The 15,166-nt window shown below is 48.0% G+C and overlaps 3 protein-coding genes across 4 annotated transcripts; 2 read left to right on the top strand and 1 right to left on the bottom strand.

The window, feature by feature from the left end:
* Positions 1-1,569: 1,569 nt before the first annotated feature.
* Positions 1,570-4,915, top strand: LOC136459988 (proteinaceous RNase P 2-like). Of its 2 annotated transcripts, none has more exons than XM_066459834.1 (6): positions 1,570-2,676; positions 3,106-3,207; positions 3,308-3,483; positions 3,724-3,844; positions 4,046-4,114; positions 4,185-4,915. In XM_066459834.1, the coding sequence occupies exons 1-6, from the start codon at positions 1,570-1,572 to the stop codon at positions 4,416-4,418; spliced, it is 1,809 nt and encodes a 602-aa protein (XP_066315931.1). In that variant the 3' UTR covers positions 4,419-4,915. The 2 variants fall into 2 exon arrangements, with proteins under 2 accessions (XP_066315931.1, XP_066315932.1); XM_066459835.1 differs by having other exon boundaries at positions 1,587-2,676; positions 4,052-4,114.
* Positions 4,916-5,641: 726 nt separating this feature from the next.
* Positions 5,642-9,380, bottom strand: LOC136459986 (probable aspartyl aminopeptidase). Its single transcript, XM_066459832.1, has 9 exons — positions 9,109-9,380; positions 8,828-8,963; positions 8,441-8,713; positions 7,544-7,688; positions 7,187-7,426; positions 6,813-6,945; positions 6,527-6,708; positions 6,143-6,255; positions 5,642-5,923 (listed from the first exon to the last, which is right to left on the bottom strand). The coding sequence occupies exons 1-9, from the start codon at positions 9,350-9,352 to the stop codon at positions 5,815-5,817; spliced, it is 1,575 nt and encodes a 524-aa protein (XP_066315929.1). The 5' UTR covers positions 9,353-9,380; the 3' UTR covers positions 5,642-5,814.
* A 627-nt stretch (positions 9,381-10,007) lies between these two features.
* Positions 10,008-11,223, top strand: LOC136459987 (uncharacterized). Its single transcript, XM_066459833.1, has 2 exons — positions 10,008-10,062; positions 10,184-11,223. Exons 1-2 carry the CDS (start codon positions 10,008-10,010, stop codon positions 11,221-11,223), a joined length of 1,095 nt encoding a protein of 364 aa, XP_066315930.1.
* Positions 11,224-15,166: the final 3,943 nt, after the last annotated feature.

Genomic DNA, 15,166 nt, shown 5'->3' with positions numbered 1-15,166 from the left:
ATGCAATCCCACAAATAAAGATGGCAACGGGCACATACCCGCTGGGTACTATAAACCCATACCAGTGCGTCATGAAAAAATATACCCGTTAAAAAACCCATACCCGCAGACAGATATAAATAGACGCCCATACCCGTGCCCAAACGGGTAACCACGGTTTGCCCGAACCCGACAAACTGCAGGCTTCATCAGCTGAGTAGTGCATGGTTGTGTTTGCCTTGGTTTTATAGAGTGCGCGTAGCTTCAGCTGTGCATGACTGAGCGAGGTGGGACTAATGTGCTTGCTGCCAACGAAGCGCTAGCACTAGAGCCTGAAGAACAAACCATTCCAGCAGTTGGGCCCAGGTGGCCAAGCCGGCCCATAACAGGATCGGTGGCTCAAAGCAGTTTGGCCTCCAAGCAAGATGAGAGTAGCGGCTTGTTCTTTTTTGTCTTTCAATTTGTAGATGGTTTCTCTACATTGTTGAATATTTCTCTATGCGAAAATTTTCTAAATATATTTAGTGAGCATATAAAATTATTTGCTAATACAAGATCTAAAATTTAAAGGATTTGTTTACATACGCATGCCTTTATCAAACCGTTTAGGATGGGACAGCCGTCATATGCGCCTCTAAATGGATCAATCTAATTGAGAAATTTAGGATGTTGTAGGATGATTTAAGCTACTATTTTATGATGGAACAGGTTTAAAAAACCCATGGGTTTGCGGGTTTGGGCACTGCACGCCCTGACCCATGCCCACAAACCCACTGGGTCTGACTTTTTGCCCATTAACAAATCCATGGGTAGAGAAATTGACCCATACCCATGCCCTAACAGGGTAAAAAACCATCGGGTTTCGGGTCTCAGGTACCCGTTGCCATCTTTACCCACGAAGGGTGTCCGGACGGATGCCCTGTAGCATTTCCGATCATTATTAATTGTTTCAGACGTTGAGACAAAGGAGTTTGTTTTCCTACCTATTAAGTGCAAGGGATTTGATTAAAAAAAAGGAGAAAAAAAACCATATCCATTGCAGCAGTCGAAGTTACATGGCTCAAGTGGTATTCATCATTAAATACTTCCTTGTTATGATATGAATTGGGAGAAGAGGGAACTCACAAAAAAAGGAGGAAAAACCATATCCATTGCAGCTGTCGGAGTTACATGGCTCAAGTGGTATTCATCATTTAATACTTCCTTGTTATGATATGAATTGGGGGAAGAGGGAACTCGCCAAAAAAAGGTGAAAAAAAAAGGTGCGCCACAGGAGTGTAAGCCCCGTTCTGTTAGTCCAAGAGGACCAAGTGAATAACTGTGACAAGTTAGCCATATGACCCAGAGCCGGCTCCCTGAATTGGGCTCCACACGTGTCTCAGCCCCCCACCGAAGCAGGGAGAGCCAGCTCGTGGGCCGTCCACGTCTCCGTGGGCGCATCGCTGCGCAAGGGGCCCGGGGACTTTCCAGGGCTAGTCAAGGCCCGCTCGCTTCATCCTGTGACGCGGAGTGGTCTGCGGCCTCTTTCGTTTATAAGGACGGCGTCTTTACACTAAACTGGCGATACGGGACTAATCCTCCTGACTGGGAATGTGGCTTGCTGTCCACCTCCACCATGGGCTGAAGCAGCTTATGGGCCAGTGGCAGCCGCTAACCGCCCCTAAATTCCCGCCGTTTGTTAGGGCTCTTGGTCAACCCTCGCCCAGCCGCCGCAGCCGCGTCGCCGTCTCCGTCACCCCCATGGCTTCCACGGCGACCACGCGCCGCCGGCCACGGCGGGGCTCCAAGGGCCCCAACGCAGACCTCTGCCGCACCCTCACCGACTGCACCCGCCGTGGGGACGCGGCCGCCGCCATGGCCGCCTTCGACGCCGCTGTCTCCGACGCCGACGCCGACGCCGACGCCCCTCTCCGCCTCGCCGCTCACCAGTACAACCAGCTCCTGCACCTTCTCGCCGCTGCCGACCGCTCCTCCTTCCCCGGCCCCGCCGCCGCCGCCGACGCGCGCCGCGTCTTCGACCACATGCTCCAGGCCGGGGCGCCGCCCTCCGAGGCCACCATCACCTCCCTCGCGCGCGTCACCGCCGCCGCCGACGACCCCGGGTCGTCGGCCGCCGACGAGGCGTTCGAGCTCGTGGCCACCATGAAGGACAAGTACGGCCTCTCCCCGCGTCTCCGCTCCTACGGCCCCGTCCTCGCGGCGTTTCGGCGTGCCGGGGAGGCCGCCAAGGCCTACGCTGTTGAGGCTCACATGACGGCCTCTGGCGTCTCGCCTGAGGAGCCCGAGCTTGCCGCTCTCCTGGATGTCAGCTCCAGAGCCGGGGACGCGGACAAGGTGTATGAGTATATGCATAAGCTGAGGCAAATCGTGGACTGCGTCAGCGAGGAGACTGTGGGAGTTGTGGAGGCCTGGTTCAGGAGCGACAAGGCAGCCATGGCCGGCAAGTCTGAATGGAATGCCGCTCAGGTGAAGGACGCCATTGTGGCCAACGGTGGTGGCTGCCACCGCCTTGGGTGGCTTGGAATCGGCCCTTGGACGGTGCAGCGGGTGAGAGTTGGGGCTGATGATCAGTGTGGGGGGTGTAGATATCGCCTCGCTTGCATTGACATTGACATGGAGGAGACACAGAGGTTTGCTGATTCTGTTGCTGGTTTGGCCCTCGAGAGGGAGACTAAAACAAATTTCAGCCGATTTCAGGTGCCCTCTCTCTCTCCCATTGCTGTGATTACTTATCTCTCAACTTTATATGGCACCATGGCTAAGGTTGGCGTTCTGGTTATTTTACTGCCAGCTATAGTTGATTATTCTTTTGCTAAATCACAGAGAATTAATAGTATGGGGAAAATGGACTGGGAGATGATGTGTTCTGCTATCTTTTAGGCTAACTACTAATGGTAATCTGATGTGTGCTTTGAGTGTGTAATGTGATTGTTTCTAACTGCTTGTTCATGTAGCTGATCCTAGATCCTAGTAACTAAACAAAGCTGTCACTTATAACTTCTGTTGTAACTTGTAACTATGGCTAGAGACCTTGCTTAAAGAACTTTATTTATTAGTTTGCTCCCTGTATTAGAAACAATATCCATTTGTGAACATAATCTCACATGTTGAGTGTGACTGTTATAGGAGTGGTTGGAAGCAAATAAAGAATATCAAGCTATAGTCGATGGTGCGAATATTGCACTGTATCAACAAAATTTTGCAGAGGGCGGTTTCAGTTTGACTCAGGTCTGTGCACCACTTTACACTGAATTTTGACATGTTCATGTTGATAATTAAGCAATATGTGCTAATTATTGTTCAACTGCTCATGCTTAATATAGAGCAGCTGGATGCCGTTATAACAGAGGTACGGGATAGATATCATGGGAAATGGCCACTTATCATACTACATAATAAACGAATTTCCAAGCTTATGGAAAATGCATCTAATAGACATTTGATTGAGACTTGGAGAACAAATGGGGCTTTGTATACTTCACCAAGTGGGTCAAATGATGACTGGTAATGCTCAGTTTCTAGCCTTCAGTATATCTGAACTTACTGTTTATGCTCAATTCTCAAAGACAATGGAAAGACCTTGCGGCCACCTTTTCTAGTAAACTGGGAGGTGTTTCCTGTTTATGCTGTAATTCTGCAGAGATCGTAAACATCTATAATCACATAGTTTGTTGATTATTCACTTTTCTTCATTGTTATGTTTCCTCCTGGGTTTTTCTAATTATATGAGATGCAAACATGCAGGTATTGGCTATATGCAGCAATCAAACTAAATTGTTTGCTTGTGACTAATGATGAAATGAGAGATCACATATTCGAGCTTCTAGGGTCGTCCTTTTTTCCAAAGTGGAAGCAACGTCATCGGGTGAGCTCTGCAAAACCAATCATATAGTGCTACTTCTCTGTGCATGGTTATTACACAGAAAGCCTGGTTCTAGAAGCTTAGAATACTACTACATAGTTTGAACTAAAGAGTGTAATAAATTCTCTCTTAACCTGCTCCATGCATTGGATTTTGTCTTTTACTGTTAATTGTTATTTGCTAAACTCTGTTACAATTGCGCAGGTAAAGTACACCTTTAATAAAGGAAAAGCGGTGCTTGTGATGCCACCCCCTTATTCTTTAGAGATTCAAGTAAGTAGTCTATTTTCAGGTATTTTCTAGAGTTTAGTATCTGCTGTTGCTCATTTCGTCTTCATTGCAGGAGTCAGAAGTGGGATCTTGGCACATTCCGATGGAAGAGAAGTCTGGGGATGAGAGAGGTAGGATTTGGCTTTGTATTGGCAGGGGAGGTTCGTGCAAAGAACATGGTGAAGTTCCCACAACTAATGGATTTGTCCACGAAATTCCTCCAACTGAGGCATCTAACTTGGTGCAGCAGAGGCTGGCAGAAAATAAGGATGAGTCGATAACTGGTAAAAGAAAGGATAGAGATTGATCACTTATCCAGGAGCAGCATCTACCTGGGAGTTTGTCATCTTGTGAGCAATTGTGGCGAACTGTGTTTCTGCAGTCTACTTTGTTGTTGATTCAGCTGAGGCAGTTCAAGAATAAGGATGCAGCGATAGTGCCGTCCCAGATCTGCAGGATGTTGATAATTGTTAATCACTTTCACTAGCTTGCAGACTTTCATTCTCCACAAATCGGTTGTGATTTTAGACAATTTTGCTGCGCCATGTATTCTGGTTGCATCCATGATCATCTAGTGTAACACCAGAATACTAGATAATCTCAAATTGGCTGTTCCTTTAGCTTTTACCTCTCCAGTTAGGGCTTGTTCGTTTGATCAGGAATAGGGCCCTGGAATAATTCGTAGCCGGAATGATTCGATAATTTGTACTAATCTTGAGGAGTTGGAATTGTTCCTAGTGCATTCCGAGAAAACCGAACAGCCCCTTAATGAAAAGGTGAACTTTATTCTGGATGTATGATAAACATTTCCATGTGCATTTTTGAGCTACTGTACCGTTTAGAAACTTGTATCAGAATGTTACCAAGGCCATTGATGTTGTTCTTATGCCTGGGATTCTGAGGGCAAATGAACGTTTTCCCGAGGTTACTCCTAGCGTGGCAATGTGGCATCCGTGCCTAGCTATAGCTCCAACTTTCTATTTCCTTGTTACATGTTTCCCGAGGTAGTATTTTTCTATGCTCGGAGTGAATTTCTTCGTTGTGCATAGCAAGGCTTCGCCTTTGTGCAAACTAAATTTGGACAAAAATTGGGCGTGCTGGAATTTGGATTGGTGTTTCGTATTTTTCTTTGTTTCCGTAGCAAGGCTTTGTCTTTGTTTCGTATTTTTCTATAGCAGTGGACTATTTTCCTTCGTTGTTTGCTCTTGGGCCTTTTCAGAGTGCTTCGAGCCTTTCTCACCGTCTCTGTTACCCTGCTTCAGATTTCTTCTGCTCCACACCACACGAAGACACGAACAGCTTCAGTACTTTCGTTGTTGATCTCGGCTTTGCCATGCTCTTGTTCTGTGACAAAATGCTAGTAAAGGATAGGATGCTTCGTTGTTCATTGGCATGTTTGGATAAGGTTAGTTTGACTTAGAACAAAACTGGATTCCTTAAATTTCAAGACAGAGAGTAGCTTTGTTTTTTTGTTTTTTTGTTTTTTTTAAGACGTCTTGAAAAATCATAACTTAGGTGATCCCCGTCATCATCCATTAAATCACCACAAAAGTGACCAAGAGTGAGATTTTTAATTCATCACCCTCCTTATCAACTAAAAAAAAATCAGAATCTACGTTTGATAGATTGATACTATGCTTGACAATCATAGTTTTAGTTTACAATTAATTATTCAAACATGGAACAGTGATAAGGATTTGGGCTTAAAAATCTACATTTAACTTCCTATCGATATCAGAAAACATCTCGAAAAAAGCTTTGAAGTGCCTGTATGTTGTGTCCACGTCTTCTTTACCACACATTTCTCGTACACTGCAACCAATGCAAAATAGTAAAGTTAGTATACAGTGCTGCAAAATTCCTAGGTCTAAAAGAAAAGCAACAATGGCATGAGATATTTGCCAACCTAAACTATTCTTTCGGTTAAGATTACTAATTATGCATTTATATGTGTACATATGATTCAGAAGTTGTCTATAAATACAATTGCAAAGAACTGTTTCTATGAAATGTTAAATGGCTGAGCAATACCTATGCATCGAAAGCTGAGGGATACCACAGTCTACAGTCCGTATGCCAACACCAGAAGCGAGTATGGGTCCAATGGTGGAGCCACATCCCATGTCATTCCTTACAACAAACTCCTGTGTGGTATTTACATCAGTCAAATCGCTCCAAAAACCATCAAGCAAAAGGCTAAGTGATTATGTTATCATCTTGTTTCTCTAGTATTCAACATTGTTATCAGCTGGGTATCAGTGTATCACAAGCAATAGATGATAAAACAGGGGAAAATAGTATCAGCATTGCCTCTGTTTGCTAGGCGTGTCCATATGTTCAAACTTAAAATATAACTGGGGTTTTGCAATAAAAAAGGTGCTAGGAGTAACCATGATACAAAAAGCTAAAGAGCACCTGAACCGGAAGATTATGAATCCTTGCTATTTCTTTGAAGAGAAAAGCTGTAACAGCACTTGTGGCATAACGTTGGTTAGCATTGTGCTTGATGACAAGTCCCTTCTGTAGTTCTGGTCTGTGGCACTCTTCATGCTTTTCGGCATAGTTTGGGTGCAGAGCGTGAGCCATGTCCGCCGAAACTGGAAGTGTCGATAGAATTAAGCTAGAGCAACTAATCGATAGAATTAAGCTAGAGCAACTAATTGATAGAATTAAGCTAGAGCCCTACATGTTCAAATCTTACCAAGGAATGAAGAATGTATTGCACGTTCCAAAGCTCCCTCCCCCATCGACTGATGCATCAAGGAATCGATGATTCGTCTCATAGCCTGGAACATGGTCGGTGCACCAGCCCCTTGCATTGAATCTGAACCCACCTGAATATTGCAGGAATGAACATGAATATCAAATTACCCAGTTAGGAAAAATAGCATTCCCTGGAATACTAATGTTCTGATTCTTGCTTATGGCCAGTTAAATCAAGCATAAGCCACACCATACACAGGATCCAACTGAGGATTGGGAATCTAGAAATGTAAGCATATATTTTTCACCCGCTGGGTAAAATTTAATGTGATATGGCTCATGTAGAGCAGCACTTTTGTCTATACAGCATACCTCCTCATTATCGAACATAGCAACCATTCTTATGGCCTTCTCATTGGATAATTGTTCTGCCATCTTGGAAGAGTCCATGAGAGATCTGAGAGCACAATAACATGAAGCAAGATTATCCAGTCTTCCAGAATAGATGAACTCGTTGTTTCCCCCACCAAGGCAACTAGGCTGGGTATCACATACATTCAACTCCATACCAATTATTTCATTTGAGTCACAACCGATTTCCTCTGAGAGAATCTGTGGAGTACAGAGATAGTAAAAGATATAACTTGAAGCCATCTGTAGCATTCTCCAACTAAATTTCCGTACAGTATGGGGAGAATCCCAAAAGCAAAGATGAGAAATTGGAGTTACCTGCAAAAGTAGTGGATGGTGGGTGACTTTTGTAGAGCTAGAGCTTTTGTCGTCAGAATTTGTAGTTGTGTCTTCATGTTTTGTTGCAAGAAGTGGAACAAGATGAGTCTCTAGGTTAGGCTTGAACCCATCAGTATTCACTGTGCTACAATGAAAAGGAATTCATTCATATAAGGGGAAAGACCATGTTTTTTTAATATACCGAAAATATTAAACAGTAAGGATAGCACCAAATAGTATACACAGGTAGACCTTGAGGTGCATGCTAAAGGAAAAACAGAAACAATGCTGCCAAGGCAATTGTTTCATTAAAAGGAAAAACAAAAACTGAGATAAAGAAATATATGCTACAAGACATAGAAGGGACAACGAACTACAGAAATATTCACTTATCGAGAGTTTGAGACTGGCAAGAGAAATGGCAAGGCATAATACAGGATGCCTGGTAATTATTACAAGATTTACAAGATAGAGCCGAAGCACTAGCGGCTATAGCACAGGAGACGGAGGAGGTTGAGATGGAGGTTCCCTGAAGCTTAGATGCAAAACCGGCGTTGTTGCATCTGTGATCCATGTATTGTAGTCAGCACTGGCCAGTCTCGTACTGGTGGAGTTAGGAATGCCTGGGTTCGTGATGAGTTCTTGGGAAAGGTGGACTAAATGTTGTTTGGGAGCTGGTGGTGGTGAACTTAAGCCTATAACGGTTGCACAACTTCTTAGTATGTAATAAGCCTATGTAGAACCTCAAACCTCCACAGCCTAGGCTGCGGATGGTAGCGCCCCTCGCGCATGTAACGGCTGTTTGCTACCTTCTTATTATAAATCAAAGCCGGGAAACCGGATCTTTAAAAAAAAAATACAAGATAGAGAAGTAACAAGATGAGCATGAGGACTAACCGGTTAAGATGGATAGCCAGCGTAGGTACACGTATCAGCGGCCTGGTGAGTTTGACAAGCTTATGCTTAAAGGAACCATCTGTAGCCTTGAGGATGACTCTCCCAGCCAAAGTTAGATCTCTATCGAACCATGTATGCCACAGCCCACTTCCGTACGTCTGCACATTGACCATCTGGTGGCCAGATTTGATGGTGGCAGACCTGGGTTTGAGCTTGAGACAGGGACTGTCAGTGTGGGCTGCAATTATGTTGAAACCGTTCCCAACTCTGTACCTGCAGCGGTTATATGTCAGTGTGGGCTGATATCATATTCATTCATATGGAGTGGCAGGCAATTGACACGCGTGATATGATATGAGTAAGGAGAGGGCGAGGTGGGTGACTGACTTTTCCCCAATGGCAAAGGCGACCAAGCAGGACATGTTGCGCGTGAAGAAGTAGCGGCCGCCGGGCTGCAGGTCCCAGTCATCACTCTCGCTGAGCAGCTTGAAGCCCGCGTCGAGAAGCTGTCTCTTGGCCTCAGCTGGAAGGACGCAGAAGGAAGTGAGACCGTGGCGGTAGCGGAATGCGTGGCGCGCTAGCAAGGAGTCATATCGCCGAACAGTGGGCGGGCATGAGGACGGCGAGTGGACAGGGAATGGTCGAAGGGGAGCGGCCTGCCGACGAACCTGTGGCGTGGAACTGCGTCCATGACTCGTTGAGGTAGTCGAGGAGGCCGGCGACGATGGAGGGCGGGGCGGAGGAGGCGGCGTCCGGGGGCGAGGCGGGGTGGCTGGAGCAGAGGAGCCGCGAGGCGGGAAGACGGCCGCGCCACAAGCACGACGTGGTGGAGGAGGAGAGAGCGGAAGGGAGGGCGGGGTTGCGGCGGGCCGGCAGCGGAGGCCTAGGGAGGTGGAGGCGGAGCAGAGCCATGGACGGCACCGGCTGACCAGTGTGGGTGGGTGGGACGGGCGGCGCGGCGTAGCAGAAGGAGGCGAGTGGAACTGTGGAAGAGATGACGACGGGGGCCCAATGCAACAGGCCAACAGCACAAATGTCCACCGTCAGCCCGTTTGTTTCGCCGAAAAAACCAAAGCCTAAACACTGTTCCAATTAATTTACAGAGAAAAATATGGTTTCGGCTGAAAAAAATAAGCTGAAAAGTACGGATTATATAAGAGAAGCGAATAGGGCCGCAGGATGCGTGGAAAATTTGATTCGATCAAATTTCAAGTAAATTTGAATTGGGATTTTGAAGTCATTCCATTCATCCTGCTGACGCCACCATGGAATCGAGCTTGCTGCTAACACAGGGTGTCAAGTTTGTTGCGTAGCCAAGTAATACAGATAGGCTATAGCATCTCTATTTTCTTTGCGTGCTTGTCTTCCTTGCCGCCTGCACTCTGCTTAATCCCATTCCATCTCTTGGTCACCCTCAAACTCCAGTATATATATACAAATTAACCCACACGCAAATTAATAAGAAAATCAACCATCATCATATAGGTAATAGGTTTTCCATCACTTATACTCGGATTTGTTGCAGTGGCTGTGGCTCAATCCATTCCTACAAATATTTTTTGTAAATATGATTGCTCGAGGTTTCACCACTTACCGCTGGATGATCGACTTCGAATATGAAGGTACAAATAATTTTGTTCTTACAAAAGCTCCATGGTACCTGTTGGAATTAAAAGTACGAATGTACAATTACATTTACCTATCCGTTCCTTTTTTTTTTGAAAAAAAAACATTTGTCTGCAGGTATGGTCGAGACCGCGGTAGTGCTTCTGCTGGCCTCGTTGCTCCGGCTGGTGTACCAGCGGTTGATCAGGCCGCCGCCTCCTAGGATCTGCGGCGCTCCGGGAGGGCCGCCAGTGACGGCGCCCAGGGTGAAGCTCAGGGGCGGGAGGCACTTGGCGTACCTGGAGACCGGCGTTCCCCGGGCCGCCGCCGCCCACAAGATCATCTTCGTCCACGGCTTCGACTCCTGCAGGCACGACGTGCTCCCGGCGTCGCAGGACCTGCTCCGGCGCCTCGGCGCCTGCGTCGTCTCCTACGACCGGCCCGGGTACAGCGAGAGCGACCCAGATCCGTGCCAGACGGAGCGGAGCAGCGCGCTCGACGTGCAGGACCTCGCGGACCAGCTCGGCCTCGGCGACAGGTTCCACGTCGTGGGTTTCTCCAGGGGCGAGCAGGTCGTGTGGAGCTGCCTCGTCCACATCGCGCACAGGCTCGCCGGCGCCGCGCTCGTGCCACCCGTCTCCAACTTCTGGTGGCGCGGCTTCCCCGGCGGCGGCGTGTCCAGGCGGGCGTACGCCGCGCAGCTGCCGCAGGACCGCTGGGCGGTCAGCGTGGCGCGACACGCGCCGTGGCTCGTCTACTGGTGGAACACACAGCGGTGGTTTCCTCCCTCCAGCCTCATCGCGCGCGACCGCCGCGTCTACTCGCCGCCGGACCTCGACGTAATCTCTAAGCTCGCCGCCGCCGCGGGGCCGCGGCGCCGCCCTCACAAGGCGGAGGTCAAGCAGCAGCGGGTGTTCGAGGCGCTGCACCGGGACATGATCGTCGCGTTCGGCGAGTGGGACTGCAGCCCGCTGGAGCTGAGCAACCCACCGCCCGGTGTGGCGGTGCACCTGTGGCACGGCGCCGACGACCGCGTCGTCACGCCGGCCATGTCGCGCCACATCGCGCGGCAGCTGCCGTGGATCCGCTACCATGGGGTGCCGGACGCGGGGCACCTGTTCATGCTCGCCGACGGCATGGCCGACCGCATCGTCAAGACGCTTGTGCTGGGCGACTAGATCGAGGGGGCTTTTGCATTGATTCGTATTGGAATAATGGAATTTGGAAGCCGACGGGCCGTCCGGCTATTCTCTGCGTGCATCCACAGATAACACACTTCCTATCACATACAAGTTCAGAATCAAAACATTTTTAACTTTGTATAATATATCTATAAAATAATAGTATCTTAAACGAAAATACTTATATTTTTATTATAGTAGCATTTCCATAAATAATCTGCCAATGTCTAACTTTTGAAAATTACAGATTTAATTGCTCAATTCTACTGTATATCTTATATATTATACAATTATTAGTACTATGTGACGCTATAATCAGTTTTTGTACCTTTTTGAACTTTGGATATCCACCTTCCAAATCCTAGGTCCGCCCCTGCTTAGGAGGACTTTAATAGATCGCCATGTGGCCGGCATGGATAATCAATGGTAAGAGACATGACATACTAACTTGTCAACCCACTAAGAACGCGAATGAAGAAGACAAAACTAACATACTAAAGACCTATGAAGGCAAAACAACACATGCGAAAAATGCGCAGAAAGAATGGGGATAGATACCCTCTTGTCAGGGTGTGTGGGTCTTTTACCTTCCAACCACATGTCAACCCAAGAACACGAATGGGTGCGTGTGGGCGTGTTGGCTCGATCTAGCTACAATAGCAAACAAGAGTGGATTTGGGCTAGGGCTCTAACACCAGGCGTTGTCCAAATTTTTTAAAAAAAATAAAAACTCATATTAGCCCATCACAAGCCCTACCTCCACCCCAACCCTCCCCAGCCCCGCCCCAAAAAGAAGCCCCTTAGTGGCCTCATCCGCCTTCCCATGGCGGCTTGGACGTCTCCCCCTCCTCTCCCTCCTTGAGTTGCCGAGTGGTAGAACCCCTAATGTGGTTTTGGCCGCTTTTTCCTCAAATCTACCCTTGTCATCTGTGTGACCGCTACACCGACCTAACGCACGGAGAGGACTAATGAACACCGTTACACCGGAGCATTGAGGTAGCTCGCCAGCACGCCCCTCGTGGCCTCTACCGCAGATCTCTACGACCGCAACTAGTAGGAGCAGCGGTAGCAGATCCACGACGCGTAAGTGGTATGAAACTATGAAGTCATTTGATATTTTTTATCTAGTATCTACAATGTTCTATGTCGTGCTCCTTTGAATGGATATCATCAATGATGTTCTCTATGATATATAGTCTTTGTTATATATGGGTCTATTAATGTACGGTTAGTAAGACTTTTAGCCATATATTATTTAGCCCCCCTCCTGTCGCGTTTCTGAATCCACCACTGGTGGCATGTGACTCGCAAGCTACAACCATAGCTGTATCTGAAGTTGCAACGAACAGACCCTGTGTGTGAACAGGTTCAAGTAACCTAACCAACAGCGACTGTGCTCAGTTCGCTGTTATTGGAGCATGTCAATAGCGCACCACGTTAATTTATAGATACGTACGAGTGCATTTTGAATTTTTGAGAGGAGGAAGGAGACACCTTGTCTTACATTTCTAATAACATGAACTCATGAAGTCAAATTGAGCTCATGCTTGGATTTTTTTTTAAAAAAAACAACAACATGGCAATAATCTTCCTGAAAGCCGTTGGCACTGCGTCTAACTGCTGGCCGGGTTTACAAGAAGCGCATGGAAAATTTTAAATACGATGGAGTATGCCAAATTAACCAAACATAAATTTGTACAAATATTATCGTAAATCAAGGTGGCTATAGAATAAGTTATTCTATGGCCAGCTGCAGAATAGCCTTACCATATATATATATATATATATATATATATATATATATATATATATATATATATATATATATATATATATGGTAAGGCTATTCTGCAGCTGGCCATAGAATAACTTATTCTATAGCCACCTTGATTTACGATAATATTTGTACAAATTTACGATAACATGAATATGCATTTACGATACTCGTGTTACTACAACTCACGGTGATTGTGGGGGTATTAACCCATATACCCTTACGGCTAGACTTGGGCCGGCCCAGATCAGAGGGTCCGGTCCACCAAAAGATGACGCGCGGCCCGGCCAACCTGTTCGGAGTCCCACGCAAGGAGTCTAGACAGATTTGACGATCAAGCAAGATCCTGGTCGGTTAGAATAGGAATCCTTATCCGACCACCTATGGCAATTGTAACATGCTAGGATTAGGTTCCAGATCTGTAACCCTGCTTCCCGGACTATATAAGGCGGGCAGGGGACCCCTCTAAAAAACATCTCTCATTGACATACAGCAATACAATCAGACGCATGACGTAAGTATTACGCCTTCTTGGCGGCCGAACCTGGATAAAACCTCGTGTCTGTCTTGCGTCACCGTCTTGTTTGGGGCTTGCGCATCTATCTGCCGACAATCTACTATCTTGGGCATACCCCTAGGTAGACTGCCGACCATATTTCGTCGACAGTGGCGCGCCAGGTAGGGGGTGTGCGTACTGCTCTCCAAGCGAACAAGATGGTCATCATCCCCGGCTTCATGGCTACACCGAACGGCCTCACGTTCACCATCGGTCAGATCACCTGGACCACCGGCTCCGACGACTTCATCGCCACGATCACGGAGGAGGCACGGATTCAACCTGCGTCGACCGCTGCTTCACCTGCATCGGCTACGGCTCCGACCACGGTGGATACGGCTCCGACCACGGGGGATCTGGCTCCGACTACGGTGGATCTGGCTCCGACCACGGTGGATCTGGCTCCGACCACGGTGGATCTGGCTCCGACCACGCCCGCATCGCCTTCAGCCACGCTGACAACCCGTCGTCCGCTTCCCCGCTACAAAGGGAAGCAGATCGACAACACCGACCTGCTCGACTCCATCGATCGGGTCGGCACCAAACTTGCTGAAACCCTAGCTCTGGTAAGTTCAATTCAAAGTGGACCTAATGAGCAGGTAATCGCTTCCCACAACAGATCTACCCGACCAGCTCGGGCCAGTCGTCCTGCACGACTTGGTACATATCTCGTGGTCATATCTACTCCTGAAGGGCGCTCCGCTTGTCGTCGGCCAGCCTCCGCGATGGGTCTCCGGCTCTCCGAGTACGAAGCCTTGACGGAGAACTACCAGGCCCAGCCCTACGACCTGCGAAACGCTGCCTCCAACTACGTGTATAATGTACAACGCCGCTCGGATCTGTGTTTCATACATCGACCTCGGCCGAAGCCACGCAACTTTGTCAACATGATCCGGATTGAGGATTATCAAGAAGGATCCGTCCACACAGTCCAAGAGGGTGACTCCAGCTCCTCGTCTGGCATCGCATCTAATGCTTCCATCCACACTGAGCTCCAGCATCACGATGATGAAGGCGTCGAATACGATCTGGATATCCTAGACCACGCCCCGGGGTTCCCACAATTCCCGTCTTTCCCACCAAGACGAGGGGATTTGATCAATGTTGTCAGTAATGATGAGCCACCAGCAGTCGGTGAAACAGAACAGGAAAGGATTGCACGCGAAGCACGCAATATTGACCGGTTTAATCGCCGACAAATCGAAGCCGAAGCAGAAGAGGAGGCACGACGCATAAGGGTCTAGCCACGCGACCTCAACAATGCCTTCGACAGGGTGGGGGACAAACAGGTCTTCAGGACTCCAAGCGCCAACGTAGCCGTCGCTATGGCGACAATGCAACGGCTACCCAATACCCCGAAAACTCAGGCAGTTCGCGATGAAATACAAGCCTATCTGACGGCTGCTATGGCCTAGACCGCAGAGATTGTAAATCAAGCCCGGGCTCCATCCGTCTCAGTCGAGTCAAGCCACAGCCGCCAGTACTCAAGTCGCTCATAGCCACCCAACCAATGTGGCTCGTGCAACAACGACCCATCAGATAACCGTCAAGGCAGAAACGGTGGCCATGATGGTGGTCGAGATGACAACCGCCATCGATAGGACAACCGC

The sequence above is a fragment of the Miscanthus floridulus genome, chromosome 6, assembly GCF_019320115.1.
Source record: "Miscanthus floridulus cultivar M001 chromosome 6, ASM1932011v1, whole genome shotgun sequence".
NCBI classification, from domain to species: domain Eukaryota; kingdom Viridiplantae; phylum Streptophyta; class Magnoliopsida; order Poales; family Poaceae; genus Miscanthus; species Miscanthus floridulus.
The sequence above is the reverse complement of the archived record's forward strand: the minus strand, read 5'-3'. Positions and strand labels throughout refer to the sequence as shown.

Coding starts and splice junctions, on each gene's coding strand:
- LOC136459988 (XM_066459834.1), top strand. CDS start 1,570: ATGTGGCTTGCTGTCCACCTCCACCATGGGCTGAAGCAGCTTATGGGC. Junction 3,208..3,307: donor GCGGTTTCAGTTTGACTCAG/GTCTGTGCACCA, acceptor AATATAGAGCAG/CTGGATGCCGTTATAACAGA. Junction 3,845..4,045: donor AGTGGAAGCAACGTCATCGG/GTGAGCTCTGCA, acceptor ACAATTGCGCAG/GTAAAGTACACCTTTAATAA.
- LOC136459986 (XM_066459832.1), bottom strand. CDS start 9,352: ATGGCTCTGCTCCGCCTCCACCTCCCTAGGCCTCCGCTGCCGGCCCGC. Junction 8,964..9,108: donor GACGCAGTTCCACGCCACAG/GTTCGTCGGCAG, acceptor GCGTCCTTCCAG/CTGAGGCCAAGAGACAGCTT. Junction 6,946..7,186: donor CTATGTTCGATAATGAGGAG/GTATGCTGTATA, acceptor TGCAATATTCAG/GTGGGTTCAGATTCAATGCA.
- LOC136459987 (XM_066459833.1), top strand. CDS start 10,008: ATGATTGCTCGAGGTTTCACCACTTACCGCTGGATGATCGACTTCGAA. Junction 10,063..10,183: donor GATCGACTTCGAATATGAAG/GTACAAATAATT, acceptor ATTTGTCTGCAG/GTATGGTCGAGACCGCGGTA.